A 25,630-nucleotide genomic window follows, 5' to 3' on the forward strand; every position below is an offset into this window, starting at 1 on the left:
CCTACTACAGATGTTGCTTTTGCACATGTTTTAGACACACACACACACACACACACACACACACACACACACACACACACACACACACACACACGGCTGGTACCTTCCTCCATTTTAAGGTCTTTCGTTGAGCAGTTAGGAACTTTCTGTTCCATATACTTCTGTTAACATTTGTTTGGTATCTTGCCTTGTGCACTGAATATTATATTACTTTTTAATCTGAAAAATTGTACTCCTGTCTCTTTATTCTGTATTTATTAATGTTTTATAAATACATTTTTCTGTTTTCACTTTTATTTTTAATTTTATAGGCAGACTTAATTGTTGTATTCAAAAGACCCATTAGTCCATCACATTATCAGAACAAACTGTTAGTATCATGAAAAGTTCCACAAACTGTTTTAATGCCTGTACGCATTTTTCTTTCCCTGGTAATACTATTGGAACCCCCACCCACTAACAATTTTCGTTTCCCTCCCCCATTACCTTCTGCCTTTATAGATACATGACCATAACGATTTTATGGCTTCCATCTTACCACCCATAAATCTGCACTTAACTTCCAAATAGGAGACATTAATCCTTTTAACAAATGCATTTGTTAAAGCAAAGTCCTTGTGTACCTCCATGTAAGTTTTGCCTTACTGTACACTTAACTGCAAGCCATTTCTGTACTAAAGTCCCCTTTAAAATGTCTCCTCCTTGTACATTGAAAATCATGTAACATCGCTGGCTGGTAAGCCCATTTTTATTCTTAAAAGCACCATGAACATTAACTTCTGTATACCCCCAACCTAAAGTATGTCTACCATTAAAATCCTGCCGTCATGTACCATCTGACTTTTGTTTTCTACACTGTATCTACTGGTGTTAAACAGTACCCTAGTTTCTCCTGTTTTCTTATTTCCTGATGAACTCTGTTGTCCACTCACTTTAGCATGTTTACTGCACTTCATTCACATGTAGCTCTTGTAAAAAGAAAAAAACAATATCCCTACCAAACTTTTCTGTATTCTACAGTGTTATCCTTTCTATCTTCTCTTCATTTACATGTCTTACTTTCAGAGTTCCAGGTCTCCACATTTAAATGAAAAGTTTCCATTAACATAGTCTTTTTATTGTTTTTCCTGTGCGTATCTAAATATCTCCTAACTTACTCCTCAAGACTCTCATTACTCTTTTAGTGTTCCATGCTCATTATAAACCTGTTACATCCCTTCTTTGCATACAAACTATTATTTCTGACAAGTTTCTTGTTTTGGGAAGAGGACACATTTCTTCATCTGTATTATTCTTTTGTTGTCCTACCATAACATTTTTGCCTTCTTTATTAACAATGTTTGTCTTCTTGCTTTCTTCTCTTACTTTACTTGTAATCCTCCTTTCATTTCGTTTTGTAGTTTTCCATTTCTCCATCTCATTACTAGATTAAATTATTTGCTTGTCAGTTTTTCTCTTGTTTTTAGCTCTTTCTTGATGTTGTTCTGTCTCTTACTAATCTCATGTCTTCCTTTTTCCTTATATGTTGTTTTGTTGCATTTCCAATAACTATGCTGTAGAATACCACAAAAGTTAATTTAATATTAAAAAAGACTACTGTTCATTGAAATAATGTTCTTACTAAAGTACGGTGGGCAAGATGTGCCAAATGAGAGTTTAAATTCAGTTGAAATCCATCAGAAAGCTAGATGAGTATTGTTACGTTTCTGAAGATGCATATTTTCCTGATTCCTGCATTGTCTAGTAAAGAGCATGCATAGAAACCTTGTCAGTTAAGTGGTCAGACTGTTAATGTTGCTTACTGTCACATTTTTTTAATGGAAAAACATTATTTTTCTCTTTTAGTGTGTTAAGTTGGATAAGCTGGAACCAGTGTCTACAGAAGCGAAGCTGATTGACAAATCATTGGAGCTGCTAGAAGACGGAAAGTTCTGGGCTGGCATTGTGTTTGTAGGAATAGAATCGAACAGTACCACTGTACCTCGGCATGTCAAGTACAAAATTCGAATGGATATTGATAATGTAGAGAGAACAAACAAGATTAAGGATGGGTAGGAAGCAAATATGTTCCTCTATTATTATGCTGTGCAGTAGCTTTAACAATATCAGAGAGACAACAGGTGTTTCATAGCATCACTTGTGGCAAAGAGCTAATAACGATAAATATGAGCATTACTGTTTCAATGCAGTTGGATTTTCCTGTATGCCTTGGTGAGGGGTAGTTGTAAAAGAGATTTTAAGTATCCATTTTCTCAAAAGCTGGTAAGGGTTTCAGTGATAACAAGTGAGCAGCGTAGGCCAAAAAATTAAGGCTAAAGATTGCCAATATGTTTAGGTAATATTATAATTTGGAAATATTGAAAATTTGAAACTTGTATTTGATACAGTAATAGCATTATGACTGCTCAGAAGTTCAAATGATTCCCAAATCAGCAGAAGACCATTTAATTGAAACCTCACAATTTACTCCAAGGCATATTAAGTAAGGGGTTGCAGGGACTTCCGTTTGGGAATGTGTGGGGGACTTACCTCTCAATATATGTTAAATGACTCCTTTTTGTCTGTTTTTAGTCTGCTTTTTTAATGACCAAGTTTGTCACAGAATCAGAATTTTATATTGTAAGCATCTCAGTGACATTGAGTAGGCAGTGCAGATGTAAAGCAGTTTAACTGCTGTATTCAGTTTAATGATGTGTGTATAAATAATATTTATATTTTAATAAGACTTTGATAGGAGTGTGTGTGTGTGTGTGTGTGTGTGTGTGTGTGTGTGTGTGTGTGTGTGTGTGTGTGTGTGTGCGTGTGTATGTTATTTATTTATTTATATTGTTTTGCTGCTAGCAAGGTGCACATGTTCGTAGTTACATGTAGAAGAGCTTGTGGATAGTTTAACTATTGAAGGATGAGCACTTGTGCCCAGCTGTGGAAGCACTAGATTTCTTTTCCAGTGTTCAGAGGACTGCACTGTGCTCTTTACAAACTTTTGAAAACTGGTTATTGTAAGTACTTTTGCATTTTATTGTAAAACCCTCACCTAGTCAGGGCAAGTGTCTTATATTGTGTGATATAAATGGTATTAAGTGGTGTGCAACAACTTCTGTGTTTGTATGATCTGTTTCTAGGTACTGGGATCCTGGTCCCCGTGCTGATCCATTTGAAGACATGCGTTACATCTGGGGTGGCTTTGCTTACCTTCAGGATGTAGTAGAACATGCCATTATCCGCACACTGACAGGAGCTGAAAAACGAACAGGAGTTTACACACAGCAGATGCCTTACCCATGTTATGTAGATGACATGTTAGTATAAGCAATCCTTTTTACTCATTACAGATTTCAAATTAACAGCATCCATGCAAGTTCAAACAGGATACATGTATAGTACTGCTTCTTGTGGCAATGTAGCTTTACATTTGGTTATGTTAAATGTTGTTCTCTTAAGCGATAGTATATTTTACTGTATTAGAAATGTGCAGTGTGCATAGTTTGCTCTGTTATCACTTGATAACTTTAAAGCATTTACAGTTGCTTACGTGGATCATTCTACAAGAGTGATAGTGATGCTGATAACAGTCAATACAGCACTGAAGCACTCCATTGTTTGCATTAATTAACAGGAATCATGTTTTTCTTTGCCAGATTTTTGCGAGTAATGAGCCGTTCTATGCCTCTTTTCATGACACTGGCTTGGATCTATTCTGTTGCCATAATAATCAAAGGGATTGTTTATGAGAAAGAGGCCCGCCTGAAGGAAACCATGAGGATTATGGGACTGGACAACGGCATTTTGTGGCTCAGCTGGTTTATCAGCAGTCTGATTCCCCTCCTCATCAGTGCTGGGCTACTAGTTTTCATATTAAAGGTGAGACCGTCTTGTCTAATTTCCTTGTCCATATTGCTATCTTAGGCTCATAAGACCTCTTCAGAGCACTTACTGCATCACCTAGGGTACTGCTGTTGTTTTGTGTTCCTCATTTTTGGTTGAATTATATGGAGTGCAGTAGAAATTCTGTTGATTTGTAAGCTGAAATTTAAGTTCAGTGCTAGAATCCCATTCGTTTGACTGCAGGGTAGAACAGTTCTAGTAGATACCTCAGCTAACATTGTCTATTAAAAATGAAACAGTTGCTTTTTGAACATATTTGTGAAAGATTTTAAGAAAATGCTTACAATTTGAAAGAAGATTGACATCCACATCAAGACAAGTGTTGATGCAGTTTAGAACTTGCATCATAAATGAACAGGATAATTCGATAGCAACTTTCCTCCAGTGGTTGCTGTTTTTGTTCCATGTATGCAATGAGCAATTAAAAAATTTCACGGAAACATATGTTTCAGATGGAGTGCTGCCTGGTTTTTACAGAGAGTATACACAGCTTGAATAACCTGCAATTAAACTTAACTGGAATGTCAGAATCGATTTCCCAAAAACTGCTGACTCACAGTTTTCATCTTTCTTGTTTCAGAAAGGAAACCTGCTACCATACAGTGACCCGAGTGTTGTCTTTGTTTACCTTTCCACGTTTGCTGTTGTCACCATTTTGCAGTGCTTCCTAATCAGCACCCTGTTCTCGAGGGCAAACCTGGCTGCAGCATGTGGCGGGATCATCTATTTCACGCTGTACCTTCCGTATGTGCTTTGTGTGGCCTGGCAGGATTATGTCTATTTTTCTGTCAAAGTGTTTGCAGTAAGTTTTTCTACTGATTTTCCTTCTTGATGGAGTGAATTGTAAGCCATTTTATTTAGGTTTTATTTAAGGCAGACTGTATTATAACTGGACTTTTCCATTCAGGTTGTGGTAGGGGGTGACAGAAGCAGCCTTGTATGAAGTGAGAATAAAAATATAAGGCTGTGAGGAAAACAAAGGAGAAAGAATTCACAGGTGAATAACGATGTGCGGAGCAAGAATAAACTTAGTTATACATATACAGTTTAGTAGGAGGCACATACTGTGCAAACAGTTAACAAAGGAGATGGAAACACTTGACAGGGGCTAGAACATGGTGATGTCTGAATTCATGGAGTACAGAAAGCACAGAGAGAACAAAGGAGAGAGGGTTATGGTGCAGTAAAAAGGGAAATCTTAAGCTGCCCATGAATTTAAAATAATGCAGTAGCTGAGAAGATTGAACAAACAGAACAGTTGAGTTTTCAAAACACGTGGAGAGATGGGGAGAAATTGACTTCGTAAGCAAATGCCATACATTTGGTATAGAGGATTAAAGCTGTGATCTCTAGTTCCTGTGTTACAAGGTTTGAGTCCTTCAGCTGTCAGTTACCTACTTTGTGACCTTGAGCAAGTCACTTAACCAGTAAGCCTAGCAACTGGCTGTACACTGCAGAAATACAATCTCTCTGTCCATAGAATGAATTTTCTACTGTTTTTGAGAAATTATTGCCAGAAGGGCTATGCACAAGTTTGTAAACCTTTTGGAAGCTTTTTTCCTGCAAAGTTCTTCAAACTCTGTCGTCACAAAACATTCTTTGTTTGTTAACCACGTGAGTGGGCTGCTCAGAAACACTTTTCAGCCACAACCCAGGCTTTAATGCAACAGCAGTTGTACACTGAGTTGCACAGATAGCAGCTAAGAAAATTGCAGTCGTATTAGGCAGTTACATGGAGCATTACACGTCTTTACATTGTGAGCAACATAAGAGAACATAACATTTAAGTGGTGAGCAGTATGTAAGACAAGATTTTGAAACATATTTTTAAAGTATATACATATGTAAAACATAGAACATGTTTTGGGTGTTTTTTTCTTTTGGATTTTTTTTTGAAGGTATAGCTTCACTGCAGTGGAGATGCATTTTTGGCCAACGTTATCAACTGTTTTGAAAAAGCATTAACTTGCCAGCTCTGCATCTCATCCTGCTTTGATAATTCAAACTGTATGTCCTTAGTCGGGAGTACATCATGTTCCATATGTGAGTGAGAGGGCTGTTTCGGAACAGTAGTGGTTCAGTGTAAGTACCTTCTGCATATGGTATATCAGCAGACCCTTGCTTCATTATCAGCTGGATGTAAACATTTCAAACTCTTCTAGTTGCTGTGCCGTCTTGTAGCTTTCCAGCTCAGCTCTAATACTTCAGTTGTATGTTGCTCTCCTTTTTCTATGTCCACAAATCTTGTGGTTTGACTTTTGTTTGAGACTGAGGGGGATACTACCTCATTACAACACCTGTGGCTGCATCACCCCATTGGTACCATACACTTCCTCATCGACATCAGAATTCTGCATTTCATCTTCATTTCTGTTTTCTGAGTTATTTGATATAATTGCAGTTAAGTTTCTGACCTCATCATGAACTGGTCTACTGGTCTTCTACCTTGACTTTGTAAAGTGTGTAATGATGCAGTATTACACAAGTACAATCATGCTTCACAAATACTACACCACCATCCTGGCTAGTGAAGACATGTTCTTTGTACTCTGCACCGACAACCCTTTTGTAGTACACCTTGACTCCTCTTTCAGACTGGTCTTTTTTGGTGCAGGTTGTTTCTAGAGTGCTAAATTCTCTCTGAACTTTCAGCCTCAGCAAAGGATGTACTTGATGCGAGTAGTGCTGTAATTTGTCACTTTCAGGATGCTTGCAGTCCCTTTTAGAACAGCTAACTTCTCAGTCAGAATGGAAGGGAGATTTTTGTTCTGACCAAACACAAGTTGATAGGGACTCTCTACATAGACAGTCTACATGATACTTTTTGCCACCAGATCCCACTGTAATAACATTTCTTAGTGTCATCCGTTAGTGCTTTTTACTTTTACATTAACTTGTGTCTGATTGTGTCTTTGCTAACATGTGTCTAATTATGTCTTTGATGGAGACAATTGTTCCAAGGGGTATATGTTGCTGTGGGTCGTAGTTACTGACATTTTCTGCCTTGTCTTTGTTGACATCTCGTTATTAAATTCTTCATCATTATCACTAAGTAACTTTTGAGGTGGACCATGCTTGCTTATTCAACAAGTGCATTCCTTTATCACATATGATGGTCTGTTTGTGTTCATAATGCTTCTAGCACTGAAACATGCAAATTGATCGATGTCACACAGGTTCCAAGTACCTTTTCAAGTTCAAGTAAGGGCTCCCTACTGAAATGTTGGCACTCAAAACACTGAAGGCTGACAGACACTAAAAAACTGCAAATCAGGAGAAGAGCAAATATCAAACATCACTCTTCTCATAAAAGCGTTTTTTTTTGCAAAAGTAGAAGACCCCCCCCCCAAAAAAAAAAAACATATATATGTACTACTCCAAGATCACCATACCTCTGAGAACAGTGAATATTCCGAGAAATGGTAATCTTGGACTCAGTGTATGCAGATTTGGATATTCAGTCTCAGCATTACGGGACTCACTAAACTGGTCCCGATATTGCAAATGGGTACCACATGCAGGTCCATAGCAACTGTCTCATTCTACTTAGAGGCCAGAGACATGCCGATAACAGGCTTAGTTTTAAGCCTGCTGTACTTTAAGCAAACGTTCCAATTGTCAACAATCTGTTTCAGAATATAAATACATTCAGGGTTTGTGTTTCCTGAGCTACAAACCAGTTTCTGTAGTTTGTTCACAGAAGTATGTCTAATTAGTAGATGTAGTTAAAACTTTTTACTTTTCTTCTAAGGTTATCTTCTCTGAAACTGTAAAGACACATTTCTCACAGTGAGTTCCATTGAAGTCTTTATGTGGAATGTTGACAAAATAATTTCCAAAATTAGTGAATTCAGGAATAATTGATTGTTTAAACATTACTGCTACTTACGTAGTAGCAAAGGTGCCTCAGCTAGAATGACTTTTGTTTCAAGATCACACTGTATTGGTTATGGTCTAAAGCAGGTGTTAAATTTCAGATTTTTGGAGTTGGCTATAACCCTCTTGCTATACAGTAACAAATGACAGTCTTTGATGCAAAGATTGTGGTCTTTTTTTGCATTTTATTTTGTTTTATTTTATTGGTAAGGACAACTCTCTGACTAGTTCTCACACAACTGAAAATCCTTGCCATGACATAATGAAAGACTGAACCCTAATGCCTTACTACCTAAAGTAATGATTAGACCACTGTATTTTAAAAGACAAATGTAAATAAGAATCACTTCCTTTATAAAAAAAAAGTTAAGTGTTAATGCTTTGCAGCTGTATGTAAGTCATTGTTCATCTCCTATCATGACATCATTTTTATGAGTGTGGTTATAGAGTAAAATTAAGTAAATAGTGACACTAAAAAATTCAAACATCAAAAAATTACTTACAGTTATATCATGAAGAATGTAGGAAATTAAATTATTTGTAAAGCAAAGGCACTTGCAAAGATGACCAATACACTTAACTTATCAATTTCATACTGGTGTTTTCAGTGGGTTGATAGAACATGCTATGTATCTCTATACTTGAAAGCAGTGCTGCTAATCTTTATCAGTTTTAAATATCTTTCCCACATCACTCTGCCTCAGTTTACTGGTGTAGTTGTCTAACCATTTTCTTATATGCTGTGTTGTGGTTGGATTCGATTGGCTAGGGTAGTGGTCTTGTCATCACAGTTTGCTGCCATGCCTACCTTTGACTGAAAGATTTTACCACAAGTTCAAGGCTTCCTTTTTGGTGCTGCCTGTAATGGCTCCATCCTTTTTGGGATCCAAGTTTGAAAGAAGCTCCAGATGAGTGGTATCGATGGCAAGACCCTTACTGCTGTGGCTATGCACTTTCACACATGACAGAGACCCTTTGCTAAGAATCATAAAAAAGTCCTACGCAGATGCAGATCATGCATGGGCTGTCTGCAGCAGTAGCAGAAGCTACAGTCTATATTATTATCAGTTTCAGGCTCTTTCTTTTGGTTTCACCACAGCCCCAAGGGTGTTCCCCAAATGTACAGCCGTGGTTGCATCTCACCAGAGGCTGCAGTGAACAAAGATTGTCTCTTCTCTAGACAACTGGCTGCTGACTGCAGCAATGCTAGAGCATCTTGTGAAAGCATGGGACTCCTTACTCCTCATGTCCCAGGCCTTAGGTGTTAGAGTGAACAATGTGAAGTTGCAGCTGAAGCCTTGTAGGGTGAAACCTACACAGTCAGTTTTCCTTGAAAGAGAAAGCAATTCTTCCTGTCCTGAGAACACTAAGTGTTGTTATTTAAAAGTCATTAATTCCTATGTATGCCTTAGAAAATAGTCTAATAGCAACAACTTTATTCCCCATTCCCATGACAGATTCCACATGAGAGAGTGAAACAATACTAATTTCATGAACTTTAATCGTACTTTGACTTAGGAATGGGGTCCATTCCCGTCATGGTATTAGAAACCCAAAAGATTTGGAGAAATTAAAAAGAGAGTTCTTCAGTAAACCCTCTCAGTGCAGTGGTGTTAGATCTCAGATAGTCTCACTTCTCAGATTAAGATTTCCAAATCTTGCAAGCACAATCTCTGTTGGTGGTGGCACACACCAACAATCCCTCTGGGCAGCTGCTCTCAACGCCCATGTCCCCGCAGTGATGGTCACAGTATATGCCAGGACTGTGGAATTAAGTGGCATTGTCAGGGTTGGATGGTCCAAGGAGTGTGGTCACAACTGGAACCTAAACTGCATATAAATATGTTGGAAGTGAAAGCAGCATTTTTCTCTCTTCAGTCTTTGTAACACTCATGCCCACAAAGTGGTGTTGCCATCAACATGGACCGTATAGTGATGGTCTGGTACTTAAAAAAGCAAGGGGATTCCGATCTTACCCCCCCTCCTTGCAAAGAAGCCATCTAAGTATGGGAATAGTCTATGCTGTCAAACCACTTTGTGATCCGGCTCAAGACAGTTATCTGGCAGCCAGGCTCAGTTGCTATATTCTGATGCATCATCTGGTATTCCCCAAACCTGTCAATCACACAGGAATGTTACCACACTGGGGGAAGCTTTGCTGTTAATATTTTGCATTCATGACTAACTCCAACTGCAGTAGCTTATTTTCCGTCATCTCCCTTCAAAGACAACCGGCCAGCGATACTCTAGTTCAGAAATGACTTACCTCATTGATCCCCAAGTTCATACAGAATGCCAGAGCCAACATTTCAATGACATTCTGATAACCGCCATTTGGTCTTGGCAAGTTTGGGGCCCCTTTCCTAGCCTTATCTTCTAGATAAGCCTTTCTACTTCAGACCCTTCAGAATGCTGCTGAGTCACCTGTTTGGGAAGCTCAGCATTAACCTAATCCCTCAAGTTGCTTAGTTTCCTCACTTTCACTAACAGCCTGGGGAGCTGCTTAGCCTCCCAGGATCATCCAAATCCCTGCCTCTTCCAGGAAGCCCAACCTGAGGAAAATTTGTAAAGGAAATTGGCATGGATTTGCAGAATTGGCAGCTTCCAGGGGATTCAATCTCTTTTCATGTCCTGTTCCAGATGTTCTAGATTACCTGTGTTAAATTGTTGATTGAGGCCTTATCTTTTTGTTAGCCTAAGTACATCTTCTAGGCATATCAAGTTTCCACCAAGGGTTTCATGATAGTTCTCTGTTTCTCTTAATGTATGCAAAGCTTTACTTAGAGCCATTTTCCTTAGTAGGCTGCCATTAATGACCCTGCTGTCTTCAAGGAGCCTAACGTTTTTACTGCAGGAACTTAAGTCTCCTCTCAAACCAAAGATCTAAGATCTAAAGCACTCATCTGTTTCTGGTGGCAATCACTTTGACTAGATGAATGTGTAAGCTTCAGACTTTATGCATTCATTCTCCTTTTGTAATCTTCCTAGAAGAAAAGGTAATACTACACACTAACCCAACTTTTATAACAAAAGTGGCCACCAGGACAAGTTTAAATCACTCATTCAATCTCTCTGTCCTTTTTCCAAATTGTACCAAAAAAGATGGAGAGCTCTTACATTGTCTGGGTGTCCACAGGTAATTGAGATTTTTTTTGCATACATCCAAACAGTTTTAAAGGATAATAAGCTATTTGTTTTGTCTGTACAAAAGAATGTCTTTATCACTGTATCAAATTTTGTTACAATTATGTATGACAAGCAGCTTTCTCTTAATTTAGAAGGTCATTCTGCTCAATCCTTAACTACTTCTTTTTAAATGCTTTGATAGATGATAACCTGTGCAACCATAACTTGGACTTCTCTGCACACTTTTACTAGACAATATAAGTTGGATGTGGTGCCCATAAAAGTTTTCTATTAGAACCACCACTTTGCTAGTGATTCTTTCTTAAGCACTCAAGAGCTTATATTGGGCATCCGTCCTAGAGGTTGAACAGGATGGACTGGATTATCTTAAGTATGAAACTTAAGTACTTACCAAACTGATAGATCTAGATGTTCCAGATTCATCCACTTCAACAAACCAACCTGCCTTCTCCCTTTCCTACTTGAGGCTGGGCCTTGAGGGAGATTTTCTAGATATGTAGGCTACTGGTTAGATCATTTTCAAGCTCCAGAGATATGTTGTTGGAAATCTGGAGAGATGGGTAGTGTAGGGCTTTATGAGAAGATGGGTGGAGCTAAAGCCTGGGAAAGTTTTCAGCACTTAACTGACTTGAGCTTGTAGCCAATTCCTAGAAGTTGAAGATGGGGACTCGGATCACATATTTCTGTCATTATGGCAAGTGCAAAACTGTCTTTTTCAAGTTACTCATCAGTGAAACAAAATACTGCTGATTTTAAGATTGTTCTTGTTGACCATGTTTTAATTTTATTCCTCTGCAGAGTCTGTTATCACCTGTTGCATTTGGGTTCGGGTGTGAGTATTTTGCACTTTTTGAGGAGCAGGGAGTTGGAATTCAGTGGCACAACCTCTTTGATAGCCCCATTGAAGAAGATGGTTACAATCTCACCACCTCAGTGTGTATGATGCTGTTTGACACATTTCTTTATGGAATAATGACATGGTACATCGAATCAGTTTTTCCAGGTAAGTGTTCTCCCTCCACCCAGACACACTGTGTGACTCATCCTTCCTTAACCTAAATTTTTTTTTTTCAGTCATTACCTGACAATTTTTCCTCGGGTTGTTTTTTGTCTGTAAATGAAAAGTTGGTGTAACTGTGTCACTGCACAGATGGAAATGGACATAAGTGATGAAGGGTGAAGAAAAGAGTGTCCTGCATTTTCACTCTTACGAAGGACAGTGTGAAGTAATATCTCTATCAAATAATCACCAAAATGACTTGTGTATGTCAGTTTTTTAGCAGAGGAGTTCGACAGGAACTGCCAAACATAGAAGGTAATTATTCGTAGGTGTCAGCTGGGATATAATAAAGGATATTCTAGAGATATTTTTAGTAAACATCTGCCAATCTCCATTAACTGACTCACAGGAGTGCTTCTGAGGCATGGGGAAAAATGGCTTTTGCAATACTGCTTCCAAACGTGGGAGCCTGCAGGGGAGTGACAGCTAGACTGAAGTCTCCCCTTATGGAAGAGACTGGAGGATGGCTTATAGTCAGTGATTTACAGGATGCAGAGCAAAATAAAAAAGCACAGAGGTCAGAACAGAGAAGTGTGATATCCTTTGAATGCATAAGTAAAAGTTAATGAGGTAGTGCAGTAAATGTGCCTTAGTTCATTGCAACCTTTGATGCTGTTCTGTACAGGACTTGAAGTGTACAAAACAGAACTGCTGTGTCTGCAGTCTACTACCACATATCACTAGTACTTTTCCCAAAGTACATGCCCAAGTAAGTCTCAAAAGTATGCAAAGAAAAAGGTTCTTTTATGGACAAAGGCAGGATTCATTTCAAGACAACTCTGCTTATATTCAAACTCATGTAGCTTACAAGAGAATGTTTTTATTTTTTCCAAATACAGAGACCTCACTTCAGAAGCTCTGTATAGTGGGAACGCTGGGATTCCCTCTTTTGATGTCCTGAACCTGACATATTTCTGAAAATTCGGCACTTCCCCCACTTGAGGGTGCACATTCCTTCTTCTAGTACACATGATTGGCATCACATGCTAGGGTTTAAGAATGTACAAAATAATGGAATATTGATACATGATCTAATCATTGAAACTCTCCTGGTGTTCCTTGTATCATTATATCATAAGTCAGGACTCACACCGGCAGTGTTGTATTGACTGCAGGAGGTGCATGACTTGATTTGTCACAAGTCCCAAAGTGACTGTGTGACCACCTACAGGGTAAACTATGAGAAATTATAGACTTATGATATAGTGTGTTCAGAGTGTGGTCAGTCTAAAGACTGGTGGGAGGGTTCTTTACAGGTTTCCAGGCTGAGGTCACTGATAGGAGAAGTCAAGGGGTAAGCCCAGAGATAAGGTATCAGACAAAATCTCGGTCTTTAAAGTCCATTCTGATATGGCTTTCTGCTTCTGTTGTGTTGCTTGCTGTCCCATGAATCTTCCCATTCTGTGGTGTTCCTTGAGGATAAACCTGCCACACACATATTAGGTGTAGTTACGCTGTTCCAATCTTCCAGTTGAGGGAGCTCACAATTAAGGAGCATGGTTTAAGCCTGCAGAAGGCCCCACACACGCATATTTTTTGAAAAAGTGGTACCACCAGTCTCTACTTCCTTGTGTGCAAGGGAGCTGGTGCCTGAACTGACATCTAAACTTGGCAGCTGTTTGTTAATTACTTTATGTGGTAGGAAAGGACATAAGCATTTTCCCTCACCCCATTGTTTCTCTCTCCTTTTCTGTTTTTGCCCCTGTTAAAGAGGATACTAAGGATAGCTGAATTCTATATTTTTGAGTCAATAAGGATTATGTCATAGGACTAATTCTGTCCACACCAACATAGCAGCAATGAGGATACTTTGGATGAAGGCCATGCAGCCCATCTCACTGCTAGGGCTGCTGTGTCTCCTTATGCACATGCGTGTTTCCATGCATCTGCTAAGGGAAGTTGCAGTGTTCATAGTGTAGCGAGCTGAATGCATGCCCCAGGTCTGATACTAAATTCTGCTGCCCCTCCTCTGAAAGATTGCAGCATAAGATGACCCTGTTCTGCCCCCCGTGAGGATAGGCATGCCCATACTGTCCATGTTAGAACTCCAGCAGGAGTCCATGACGCTAATCAAACATGGGTCCCTTGGTGTTTGTCAGATCTTTAACCCTGTATGCCATTGGAGCTGGATGAATCATCATCTCTTATGAGGATGAATCTGTCAAAATGCAGCCCACTAAGAGCTACAGCTTGTCACCTTGGAAGAAATATAAAAATAATAGATACTGATACCTTTGAATTTTGAGTATATTACAATGCTTTTCAAAGTTTTGTTTTTAAAAGAGATGGGATAGTAGTTATTATTAAAGGAATGCATAATACTGTAACTCAGGGCAGGTAGGTCAATGCAGTACCCCTGATGGTTAGGAACCTAGAGGGAGTCTGTAGCATAACAAAGGCAGATCTTTTACAACTAAGATGGTATTGGAAGATCTGAAAATATTAAGTTGGATTGTATGCAGTCTAACTGATCCTGTTAAACAGTTGAGTAATGCCTATTGGTAGTAAAATTAAATCTCATTATGTTTCCGGATGTTGGAGCATAGGAAATTGATTAACAAGGTTTCAGAAGGATACTGTGCAGGTTGTAATGGTACTAGGCTTGGGAGAGTAATCATTGTTGTAACTTAAGGGGCCTCATTGATTGTTAGGTTCATAGGTTAATACTAGCCTGCTGATCTGGAGCAACATTTACAGCGTAGGTATGAAATCCCAAATCATGAATACCCACAGAAACAAATAATTAATACCCTGTGGCCACCCACTTCATTGAGGGCTTGAGGGACAGATGAAGGGTATATTGAATACCTGTCTTCAACACTATTCAGTGAGGGCTTGGGGAGCCAGATCCAGGTGTGTTTACAGTTGCCCATCCATTCATTCACCCAAGTTATTTCTAAAGAGGGTCGGGTCACTGCTTTCTTGTACATACAAGGGAAGTGTGTTCCTGCATTTGTATGTGCATTTCTGTCAATATTCTAGCCTATTTTGTGCCTCTGTACCTTGGTGTGAGAAATATACCCACTGTTGTTGTTAATACCTAGTTACTGTAGTATCATTGCGCTTTTGTACCTGGGTCATGATTGAAAAGTGTCAGTAGACTACTTCACTTACCTGGTCAGTAAACTGAAATAAATAAATAAGTAAAGCATGCATACAAGAGCAATTATATGGAAGAGATATATGTCTTGCTATCAGATGTTAATTACATTGTGGTGGAAATTTAGATTTCTTGAGTGGGTGTTTGTGGAGTTGTTTGCTCTGTGGTTGTACAGAAGGTCACATATGACTGGATCCTTTGAAGCACTGTTGGTCAAACAGAGGTCCACTGTCAAGAGTCATAACCATTACATCTAAATCCTAATTTACTAATAAATAATACACCAGTAAATCTAACAAACTACCCCCTGATAAAAGACTACGCAATATGGGATATATACCAATGGAAATACTCTAACACGGGGCAAATGAGACTTGAACTCAAACTTCCTATGAAATATAGTATTATCCTTAACCAACTTCATCATCCAAGCGTCTCTAAGAAACAAGAGAGAGAGAGAGAGAGCACTTTAGGCAATTATTGTAGAATGAAGGAAACCATGCCCTTGATTATCTTGATAAGGGGATGTTATAGTCTCTCAAGTTGAGTCATGTACTTAGATCATTATCAAAGAAACTGCCCAGGTCCCTGATTACTGAGTTAGCTTTCAAAGAGTTATCACCTATGTGGTATGTTAATGGGTGCCTTTTCTTTCCAAATGATACAATGTTGCATTTCTTGGTATTTAGTTTAAGGCAATGGTTGCAGCCTTCTGCAAACTTAGCCGCAGGCCCTCAGTGCCAAGTGTTCACATCAGGGAAATAAATACTGAAGAGAAGTTGTCCTAGGACTTATCTTTGGGGGACATTGCTGATAACTACTCTTTTCAAGGGGAGTGTGCCACCAACTCTAATAAAGTGAGTTCTGTTAATAAACCAACTTGGTGTCCAGGTAACATAGGGGTTTACAATTAGCTTAATTTGATTATTGGTAATGCTGCAGAGAAAGGGGAAGAGGTGAGGGGTTTTTTTTTCTTTAATGTTTCCCTTTTCTCAGAATAGCGCAGTTCTGAGAACAAATTGCAGCATTTTCAGTGGAATAATTTTCCTTGTGCTGTGACAACAAAATAAGAAAGTGATCAGTTTGTTATGATCATGTGTGTGGTGATAAACCACACACACACACACACACACACACACACACACACACACACACACACACACACACACGAGCACACACACACACACACACACACACACACACACATGAGCTTTCTTAGTTCAAAAACCCAGTCAGTATAATTTAGTAAAAACAGTACACACCTGTTTATCTGTTGCAATCGTAAAGAAATAGTATCACATCAAGAATACAAATCCCTAGAATTTAGCCATATTTGAAACCATATATAATATATATGTTATAAAAATATATTATAGTGTAAGCCATGGTGTTGCAGTGGTGGTAGCGTTGTCACCTCACAGCAAGAGGTTCTCCCTTTCGATTCTCGGCTGAAGCGCCTTCTGTGTGGAGTCTGCATGTCTTTCCCGCGGTTGAGTGGCCTTCGAAAGACATGCGTGAATGGTCGTGCCTTAGTTGAAGGTTGGGCATTGGGCTGGCACCTCGGCATCATAAAAATCTACTGCCAATCATTAGCAGACCGGAGTTCCGCTGTGGTGACCCCTAACGGGAAAAGCTGAAAGAAGAAGAACAACAACATGAGTGTATAAAAAACAGAAAGACCTGTTATGTGATGTTTTGCTGAAAGTTGATGATTATGGTTACCAGAAATGCCTCCAAAGTATCTTTTATATTCAATAGGTATTTTATATGTCATGCAATATTAATGTGTGTTACGTGCCAGTCAGGAAGTGAATATCTCTGTTAACTGTGTAATAAAATATGTAGGAGATCTTTTAATTGCTAGATTACACAACCGGTATTTATTGGAATGCAAGTGTGCAGCCAGTTATCTGTTCTTTGTCTTAAGTGATAATAAATCTTGCTGTAGCCACGCAAGATATGCGAGGCAAGTTAAAAATCTAACATATATGAGATGCAAGTTAAAAATCTAACATATGCATACCAAACATAGGATTAGAATGAATATTTCTAAGTACTTTCCCCCATTTGTGTATGTGTTACATGAATAAAAATGTGATTTGGCGTGCTGTCATTTCCTGTATTTATGTTGTACAGTTTATATTTAGTAGTGTAGTCATGAACGAGGAATGTGTCTTATCACTTACTACTTTAAGCAGAGTTAAAGCCTGATTGTGAAATAATGTTAAAGAATTGAGTAATTCTTTTGTAGTCACTTAAACAGACACTGCTCCCAGGCTAAGTCTGAAAAGGTCAATGAAGATCAGTGCTCTACCCCAGAAAAAATACAAATAAATAAATGTATAGTTGTGGACTAGCTACAGGAAAACTGAATAACCACCACCTCTTTGCATAACAAAATTAACTAGACAACAGATTTAAAACTGTGGTCACGTTGGTTTCCTGTGGGGGCTCCAGTTTCCTCCCACATTCCAAGACATGCAGTAGGTGGATTGGACATTCTAAATTGGCCGTAGGTAACAGTGTGTGTGCGAGTTAGTGGTATGAATTAACTACCTTGGCAGGACTAGCCACCCGGCAGTGTAAACACCCCGACCCCCATGTGCAAAATGGTAAAAAGGGGTTGAGGATGGATGGATATATGTGTGAGTGCGTATATATATATATATATATATATATATATATATATATATATATATATATATATATATGCACACATACACACAGACACGTTTTTTATTACATATTACATGTGCATGTATGTATATGTTTGGCTGTATAAAGCATGATTTCACTAGATGCCTTTTGGCTTAGTACAGCAGGATAATGTAATTCACAGATTTTGTTAAAACAGGTTATTAATATCTGTGTTTTAGATTTTTTCATTACTTACTTTTCTCCCTAGGCCAGTATGGAATTCCCAGACCATGGTATTTTCCATTTACCAAGTCCTACTGGTTTGGAGAAAAGAGTGAGGACCAGTTCCAGCTAGATTCTAACAAAAAAGAACCTTCAGAAGGTAAGAGCTTGCAGGGTACTTGTTTTGACTTTTGAGTACTGTTGTTTTATTGTTTTCTTTGTGTCATCAGGAGAAATTGAAGTGTTTTATTCTGCCCAATGACCTTGAGATCAGCAATTCTCGTGTACTAAAAAGGAGTAAATAGTGACTTAAATGGAGCATTTCTGACCTGCAGTGTGGCATTCTAAGGTTTTTCTTAAGTATGTAAAACAGTGCTGCCTCACTGCTGAACATGTGGCAGAATGTAAGTGTGCTGCGTCCCCTCCGCCCCGATACCAGTGATGCAGTGTTTACTTGTGTGGTATTGCATTGTGTAAGTAAGTGTTCGTAAGATCTTTTTTCTGCCTCTGCTTATCTTGTGGATATACCACTGTATACATCTATTGGCATAATCCTTCCATTAAATCCATTCTGTGACATTGATTTAGGACTGGGTCAACAGGTGGTACAATCGTAAAATGAACACATTTCTTGTTTTATTGGCTCATGCCTGGATGTATTTTTTTTTTTCTGACATTTTGCTTAGTCTTTGAACCAGTAAATGTGCTTGGTCATTCTAAGAGAATCACCTGCAGTCATTTGCTGTGGCTAGAATAATGTTTTCTGCCATGTTCCTTCCTCTAGTCCTTCTAGCTAGAATGACTGTAACTGTCTGGGGAAAGTATTTACCCCCTTTCTCAGAATTCCTCCATCTGTAATGTTTTTCATTTGTCTGAGGATTGCATTGCAAATGCTTACAGTCTAATAAATCTTGATACAAATACAAATTCAAAGTTTAATTGCTTTGTTTTGTTTGTCATGTAGATAATTCCATAATTGCATAACATACTTACGAAATCAAAGTACATTTCAGCTGCATCTTGCCTTCACTTCAGATGTTTATCCTCCACTGAAGAGTAAGAGGCCAGCTTGGTGGGAGGGTATGATTTTTAGCATACTAGGACATAAACTGCGTGTTGTCATTACGTCCCAGTGAAAGAGAATGACACTATAAACTTCATTCTTCCCTCATCATAGTTGTGAATTAATTGAATGTCCATTTGAATTTTGTGCTGACAGCAGAGGATATAATGTTTTGCCTTTGCTGCCATCTAGTGGAAGCAAGCTTGCAGTTACAGAGCTGGAACCCCCCATGCTGGTGGGGATTCACAACTTCAGATTGCATGCTTGACAGTATCCACAAATCTTTGCATGAAGACATTGTAATTAAAATGGGAAAGTAAATAGTGGATGTGATATTACATGGGTAAAGTTCTGATTCATGTCTGTAGCATTTCAACACTGGAATATGTTGGAGTCTGAGAGAGTTTTGCATAGTGGCATGTGTCAGTCTGTTTTCATTCGCAGCCTATATGAAGAGCCTATACTTGTGTCTTTTAATGTTTTATGTTTGCTCATATATTTTATTGTTTTATTTTTGTAACTGCATTTACTTATGTGATTGCTTACATGTTTGAGTAGTTTATTTTTGTAAAAGTTGTTAGTTACTAAGTGAAGTTTGAATTAAGGCTTGAATTTCCTCTCCTATTGTTGCTGTTGCGACTGTCGTAACAGTTTTCAGATAATGTGGGAAAAATTCAGCCTAAACAAGATCCCTTGGAGTACACTGTGCTGCATGCTGATAAGGTCTTACTTTGAGGGGTCCTTTGCAATGTATAACAGGATTTCCTCTTCTGACAATGCAAGGTCATTTTTTCTTTGATTCCCATGCTTGAGAGTATGCATGCCTACCACTGGCAGACAGTGATGTCATATGCGCTAAGAGTGTGTTCTAACCACATTTTCAAGTTCTTCTCTGCTGCTTTTTGTCTGTTAATCCTAATGTTTATCATCTTTTGTTCAGTGCCTAAAAATCTTTAACCTTATAAGCGCTCCTTTGATCATCAGGTCACCAACAAGTATTATAACAACAGTGCTTCAACTGTCAAGGAAAGTAGTACAACATGAAAGAGTTTTACAACTAGTGGTAATTTTAGTCTTCTTTTCAGAAGGAGATGGATTTCTGTAAAGTTCAGGATCTGTTTTAGCGCTTGCAGGATGACAGCTCATGGAATTTAGCCAGAACAGAGAGCCATAAGAGGGTCCATTGTGTGGTTCTAGGCATGAGTTGTAGTGATGGCCTAAAATAAGGTAGCATGCAGCCAGGCCTTCTCCCAATTACACCAGACAGGCGTCTTCCACCCCTTCATATCTGGCAAGCTCTCCCTCAGCTGCAAAGTTGCACCACTAGTTATCTGATGACCAAGGATAAACCAGGAAAGGTGTTTCTCCGGGCAGCTACCATTGAATTTCTGACTTGACATTTTTTAGTCAGGTTTCCAGCTATTTGGTAGTCAGTGCAGTCAAGAGTCACTCAATCAGGGGCATTGTTACTTTCATTGTTTATTTTAAGAATGTAGCCACTGCAAACATTTGTGCCTTTACTACTCTGTCATTTTTCACATCTTTATTGAGCATTACTGTTTAGATCATTACTCCATGACTAAGGCCTCTCTTTGTACCCCCTGTGCTTCAGAACATGACCTTTCAATCCCCCTTGCTTCTTCAGTTTGTCTAACTACTCTTGCCTTACAGGTGGTTTGCTACTGTCTGTGATTCTTTCCAGGTATTGCCAACTGTAGAGGGCCCTCCAAAGCAAGATATAACAGATTTACCAGAGCTCACCTAATCAGCTGATTTTCAAGAGGATTCTATTCAGCTGGTAACTATTATCCTTTAACTGATCCGTGTGCATTAATGGCCTCTCCATCAACCGTTTTATACTTTTATATCCTTGTTTATCACATGACAGGAATGCTGATTCAGTTGTCATAGGGGCTAGAACTGGGGAAAGTAGGACTAGGTCTGCCCTTCTAGATTCAGTATGTTATGTCAAGTTGTGTGCACACCGCAGTATGCAAGACTAGAGGATGTAAGAATTTATGATGGGAAAGGGTCCTTAAAAGAGGAAGTCCCAACAGTTTCCAGTGTATCAGGTCCTCCCGAATATCAGCTCATATGATGAATACTTGTATATCTGTTATGCTTGCCAGAACCTGCTTTTGTATTGATGATGTCTCTAGGTGTCCAGAACAGAAATTGATCCCAAGAAGTGATGAAAAAAAGAACACTGAGCTGAGATCCCTGCCTTGTTAGATAGTGATGATAAGCAGATTTGCAGAAAAGGGTCCAGGAAACAGAGTAGGATAGGATGCGTTTGATGGCAAATTCAGGCTGTAGCAAAAAAAGAAGTTATGTACTCACCATAATGTTCCATCTGAGTAGGTAACTTCATTTGTCAGCAACCTGTGGGTATCTGACCCGATTCGTATCCGAGCCGGCAGCTTTCCTAGCAAAAGATCCAAGCTCCAAGCTCCTCCCCCTACCCACAATGCCATGCTACCTATCTCTAGCCCTCAGATCGAGTTTGCCATAGTATCACAGAATACTAACATAACACAAGGAAAAACTACCTGAACATCCTAACCTGATGTCATCTGGGAAGTGAAATACAATGATCCTTCAAGGACGAACTACAGGTCAGGGGGAGGAGGGAGGGTTGGTTGCTGACAAATGAAGTTACCTACTCAGATGGAACGTTATGGTGAGTACATAACTTCTTTATCTGAAGTAGTTAACTTCATTTGATCAGCAACCTGTGGGACAGAGTCCCCAGCTACCAACAACTTGGGAGGTCCTTATGGAAGGATATTCCGGAGCACTGCAGAGCCAAAGGATGCCCTTCCTCTGGAAATCAGATCCAATTTATAATGTGTAATGTAAGTATGAGAAGAAGCTCAAGTAGCTGCTGAACAAATGTCATCCAAAGGGACCCTCGACCAGAAGGCCGCAGAAGTAGCCACAGAATGGGTAGAATGTGCCCGAAACCACACAGGCTCAGGTCGACCAGAGCTTCGGTATGCAAGAAGAATGCATTGGGAAATCCACCTAGCTAAGGTTACCTTTGTCACTACTTTACCCAAACAGGACTTAGCAAATGAGACAAAGAGCTGTTCCGATTTTCGAAAAACAGCCGTTCTGTGTAAGTAAAATCATAACTGTCTATGTACATCCAGGCAATGAAGTCTATACTCTCCTTTGTTGTGATAATTAGGAAAGAAGACAGGCAGGTTGATGGATTGGTTGATGTTGGCTTCAGAAGCCACTTTAGGCAGAAAAGGGGTTAGACCTGAGGGAAACTCTGTCTTTATGAAAAATGATGTATGGGGGCTTACTACAAAGAGCCTGAAGCTCCGATATCCTTCTAGCTGAGGTAATAGCAATCAGGAAGCCAGTTTTCCAAGATACATACTTCAAGTCGACCGAAGATGCGGGCTCAAAAGGGGAACCAGTCAGAGCCTGGAGAACTAGGGTTAAATCCCATGGAGGAACTGCTTCCTTAACAGGGGGTCTCAAAAGAAAGGTACTTTTCAGGAAGGTCTTGCAGATCTTAGAGGACGCTAGGGGGGCAAATTTGTTTCCAATGTGAAAGTGGGAAATTGCTGCCAGTTGAACTTTAACAGTTGAATAACTAGCCCCCTGATGAAAGATTTGGGATAAAAAATTGAGGACTGCTGGAATAGGAGCCGTAAAAGGTTCCAAATTCCTATGCTCCGCCCAGATAGTAAAACGTTTCCATTTACTCTTGTAGACTTTCCTGGTAGAAGGCTTATGAGCGGCCACCAGGATAGCTTTAACTGAGGATGAGATACCGGGAGTCCTAGCCATTAAGGGAACTGGATCAACCAAGCCGAGAGCTTGAGGTTGTCCAGGTCAGGGGTCCTTAATCCCAAGGGCTGAGAAATCAGATCCAGAAGGGGATCTAAGATCCAGGGAGGATGCATTAGATGAGACCGTAGGCATGGGAACCAGCTTTGACGAGGCCAGAATGGGGCTATGAGGATAACTCTGCTCCCCAACCGACGAGCTTTCTGCAAGAATTTTGTCATCAACAGAAGAGGAGGATTAACATATAGAAAACCGGATGGCCAAGCATGAACCAGAGCGTCTCTGGGGTTTTCCCCTGGTGGGGGAATCAGAGCGAAAAACTCACTATACTTTGCATTCGAAGGCGACGCAAACAGATCACAGCACGGTTGACCCCATCTGAGGTAGATCTGTTTCGCTACTAAGTGGTTCAGAGACCACTCGTAGGGTGAGAGGATAGTTCGACTCAGCTTGTCCGCTAGAATGTTTGACCGACCCAGTATGTGCGTTGATATGAGAAAGCGGTTTGTGGATATCGCCCATTCCCACACTCTCATGGCCTCTCGGCAAAGTGGGTAAGATCTGGTTCCTCCTTGCTTGTTGATGTACCAGACCACTGACATGCTGTCTGTTTGAATTGCAATAGTCCCTAGAGGAAAAAGGGCATGGAGAGCCTGCAACGCTAGAAGCACCGCCCTCATCTCCAGAACATTGATATGCAAAAAGGTCTCTGTGTGAGTCCACGTGCCTTGGACGGTTCTGCCCATACAATGTCCCCCCCCCCACCCGAGGCGAAACGCATCCGTGGTCACTGTGACTTGGGGTGGGGACATGGAGAAGGGGCGCCCTTCCCGGAGGTGCTTGGAATGGAGCCACCAAAGTATAGATTCCCTGCAAACCATGCTGAGAGGAATAGGGGCAGACAAGGGATGTAGTAGAACGGACCAGTGGACCTGTAAGGTCCATTGAAAAATCCTCATATTCAGACGCGCGAGCGGTGACAGGTTGATGGCCGCTGCCATGGACCCCAGAGCCCTCAGGACTAAATCCGCTGGAGGTGCCGAGGACTGAAGAATAGCCAAAACGTGGAGGTTTAGATTGCGGAGTCTGTCCGACGTCAGAAAGACTTTGGACTGAATTCTGTCTATCCTGGCCCCTATGAAATCCAAGATCTGAGTAGGCTGAAGGAAGGATTTCTTGTGGTTGATCGTGATCCCTAGATAGCGGGCGAGATGTAGGAAATAGTCTCTCGCTGAACATAGTAGATGCCTGGTGGGGGCGGCTAGGAGCCAGTCGTCCAGGTAAGGAAAAACCTGTATTCCTTGAAGCCTCAGTTGGGCCGCTACAACTGCCATGACCTTGGTGAACACCCTGGGCGCTGTGGTGAGACCGAAGGGTAGGACCCTGAACTGATAATGGCTGGCTCCCAGCCGAAAGCGGAGAAACCTCCTGGATCGCCTGTCCATTAGAACCTGGTAGTACGCATCCTTGAGGTCTATGGAGCACATCCAGCCGTTCTCCTGTAACAGTGGGAGAATGGATTGAATGGTGACCATCCGGAACTTCTCTTTGGCATCTGACAGGTTCAGTGTGGACAGGTCGAGAATTGGCCATAAGTCCCCCGTCTTTTTTGGCACCAGAAAGAACTTGGAGTAAAAGCCTGATCCGGATTGACCGGGGGGATGTGCTGGATGGCTTTTTTTCTTAGCAGCTCTTTTATTTCGAAGGCTGCTACCTCCCTCTGATTGAGTGGTACATCGGGGAGGCACCCCGACCAGGGAGGAGAACTTAGGAATGGAATTGAGTAACCTCTGCATATGATCCGGAGCACCCAGCGATCTGTCGTAATGGACTCCCAATGTACTAGATGCTCCGAGAAGCTCTCCCTGATTGCCTCCAGAGAGGAGCAGTCGGGCAACCCCTCAGGGTTGCTGCGTGGGTCGATCGGAAAAGGGTTCCCTTGACCCGAAATTCTTCACCCCCCCCCACTCTGCCTCTGGGCCGATGTCCACCCTGTCCTCCTCTGCCTCTGAAGGACGAGGGATCCAGAGCGAAACGGGATTGTTGAGATTTCCGGAACCACATCTTCTTCTGTCCTCTTTGGTTCCTGGAGAAGGACCTCTGAGGAGCCGAGAAGCGGATCCCAACGGCACTTCTCGCTCTGGAGTAGCATATCGCGGACGGTTTTGCCGGAAATCGTAGAACCGTCAAAGGGGGGCGTTCGTGAAGAATGCCTTGAAGGGTTCCGCAATGTCTCAGAGACAGAGCCAGGCCTGTCGTCGTAAGACAATGCCTGCTTCACTGGCTGTAGCCGCTCTCTCTGTGGCAAGAGAGAGAAGCCGCATAGAGGTGTTTGTGATAGACTTAAGAGTAGCCATTCGTGCCGAGAAGGTCCGTTTGTCCTCGGGCGACATGGACTCTGGGGGTGACCCAGCGTACTCTTTGATTAGGTCCCGCTGGAGTCGAATCACGTGTGCCATATAGTTCAACGGCCTGACAGAGAAGGTCGCTGAAGTGAACATCCGCTTTCCGAGGCGGTCCATCGTCCGAGACTCCTTGTCTGGAGGATGTACCGAGGAACTCTCCTGTGCCAATTCTTTCTTGGTGGCAGCCGCCACCACCATGGCATCTACCGGGGCACCTTTGCTCCGAACTGCCCTGTCTGTGGGTGGGGGGGGGGGCTGAGAATCCTGTCCGGTCTTTTGGGTATTGGCTCCACAGTATCCGGCTCCTTCCATGCCCTGGTAGTTATGAGGTACACCAGGGGATCGGCGGGAGGAGACACCCAAGAGGTAGATAGGCCTGCGTCGAACTCCTCCAGAAACACAGACTCATCCGAGGAAGGCTTTCAGGCTGA

The 25,630-nt window shown here is 40.8% G+C and overlaps 1 protein-coding gene across 1 annotated transcript in view; it reads left to right on the forward strand.

Moving 5' to 3' along the window:
* ABCA1 (ATP binding cassette subfamily A member 1) overlaps positions 1-25,630 on the forward strand; it is a 767,698-nt gene that overhangs the window by 452,171 nt on the left and 289,897 nt on the right. Inside the window, exons 13-18 of the mRNA XM_044068257.1 lie at positions 1,846-2,051; positions 3,123-3,299; positions 3,639-3,861; positions 4,466-4,687; positions 11,707-11,911; positions 17,974-18,087. Coding sequence (XP_043924192.1) covers positions 1,846-2,051; positions 3,123-3,299; positions 3,639-3,861; positions 4,466-4,687; positions 11,707-11,911; positions 17,974-18,087 — 1,147 coding nt within the window. The remainder of the gene's footprint in view (positions 1-1,845; positions 2,052-3,122; positions 3,300-3,638; positions 3,862-4,465; positions 4,688-11,706; positions 11,912-17,973; positions 18,088-25,630) is intronic.

This window comes from Protopterus annectens, chromosome 4.part0 (assembly GCF_019279795.1).
Source record: "Protopterus annectens isolate FY-2018-M chromosome 4.part0, PAN1.0, whole genome shotgun sequence".
In the NCBI taxonomy this organism is placed as follows: Eukaryota; Metazoa; Chordata; order Ceratodontiformes; family Protopteridae; genus Protopterus; species Protopterus annectens.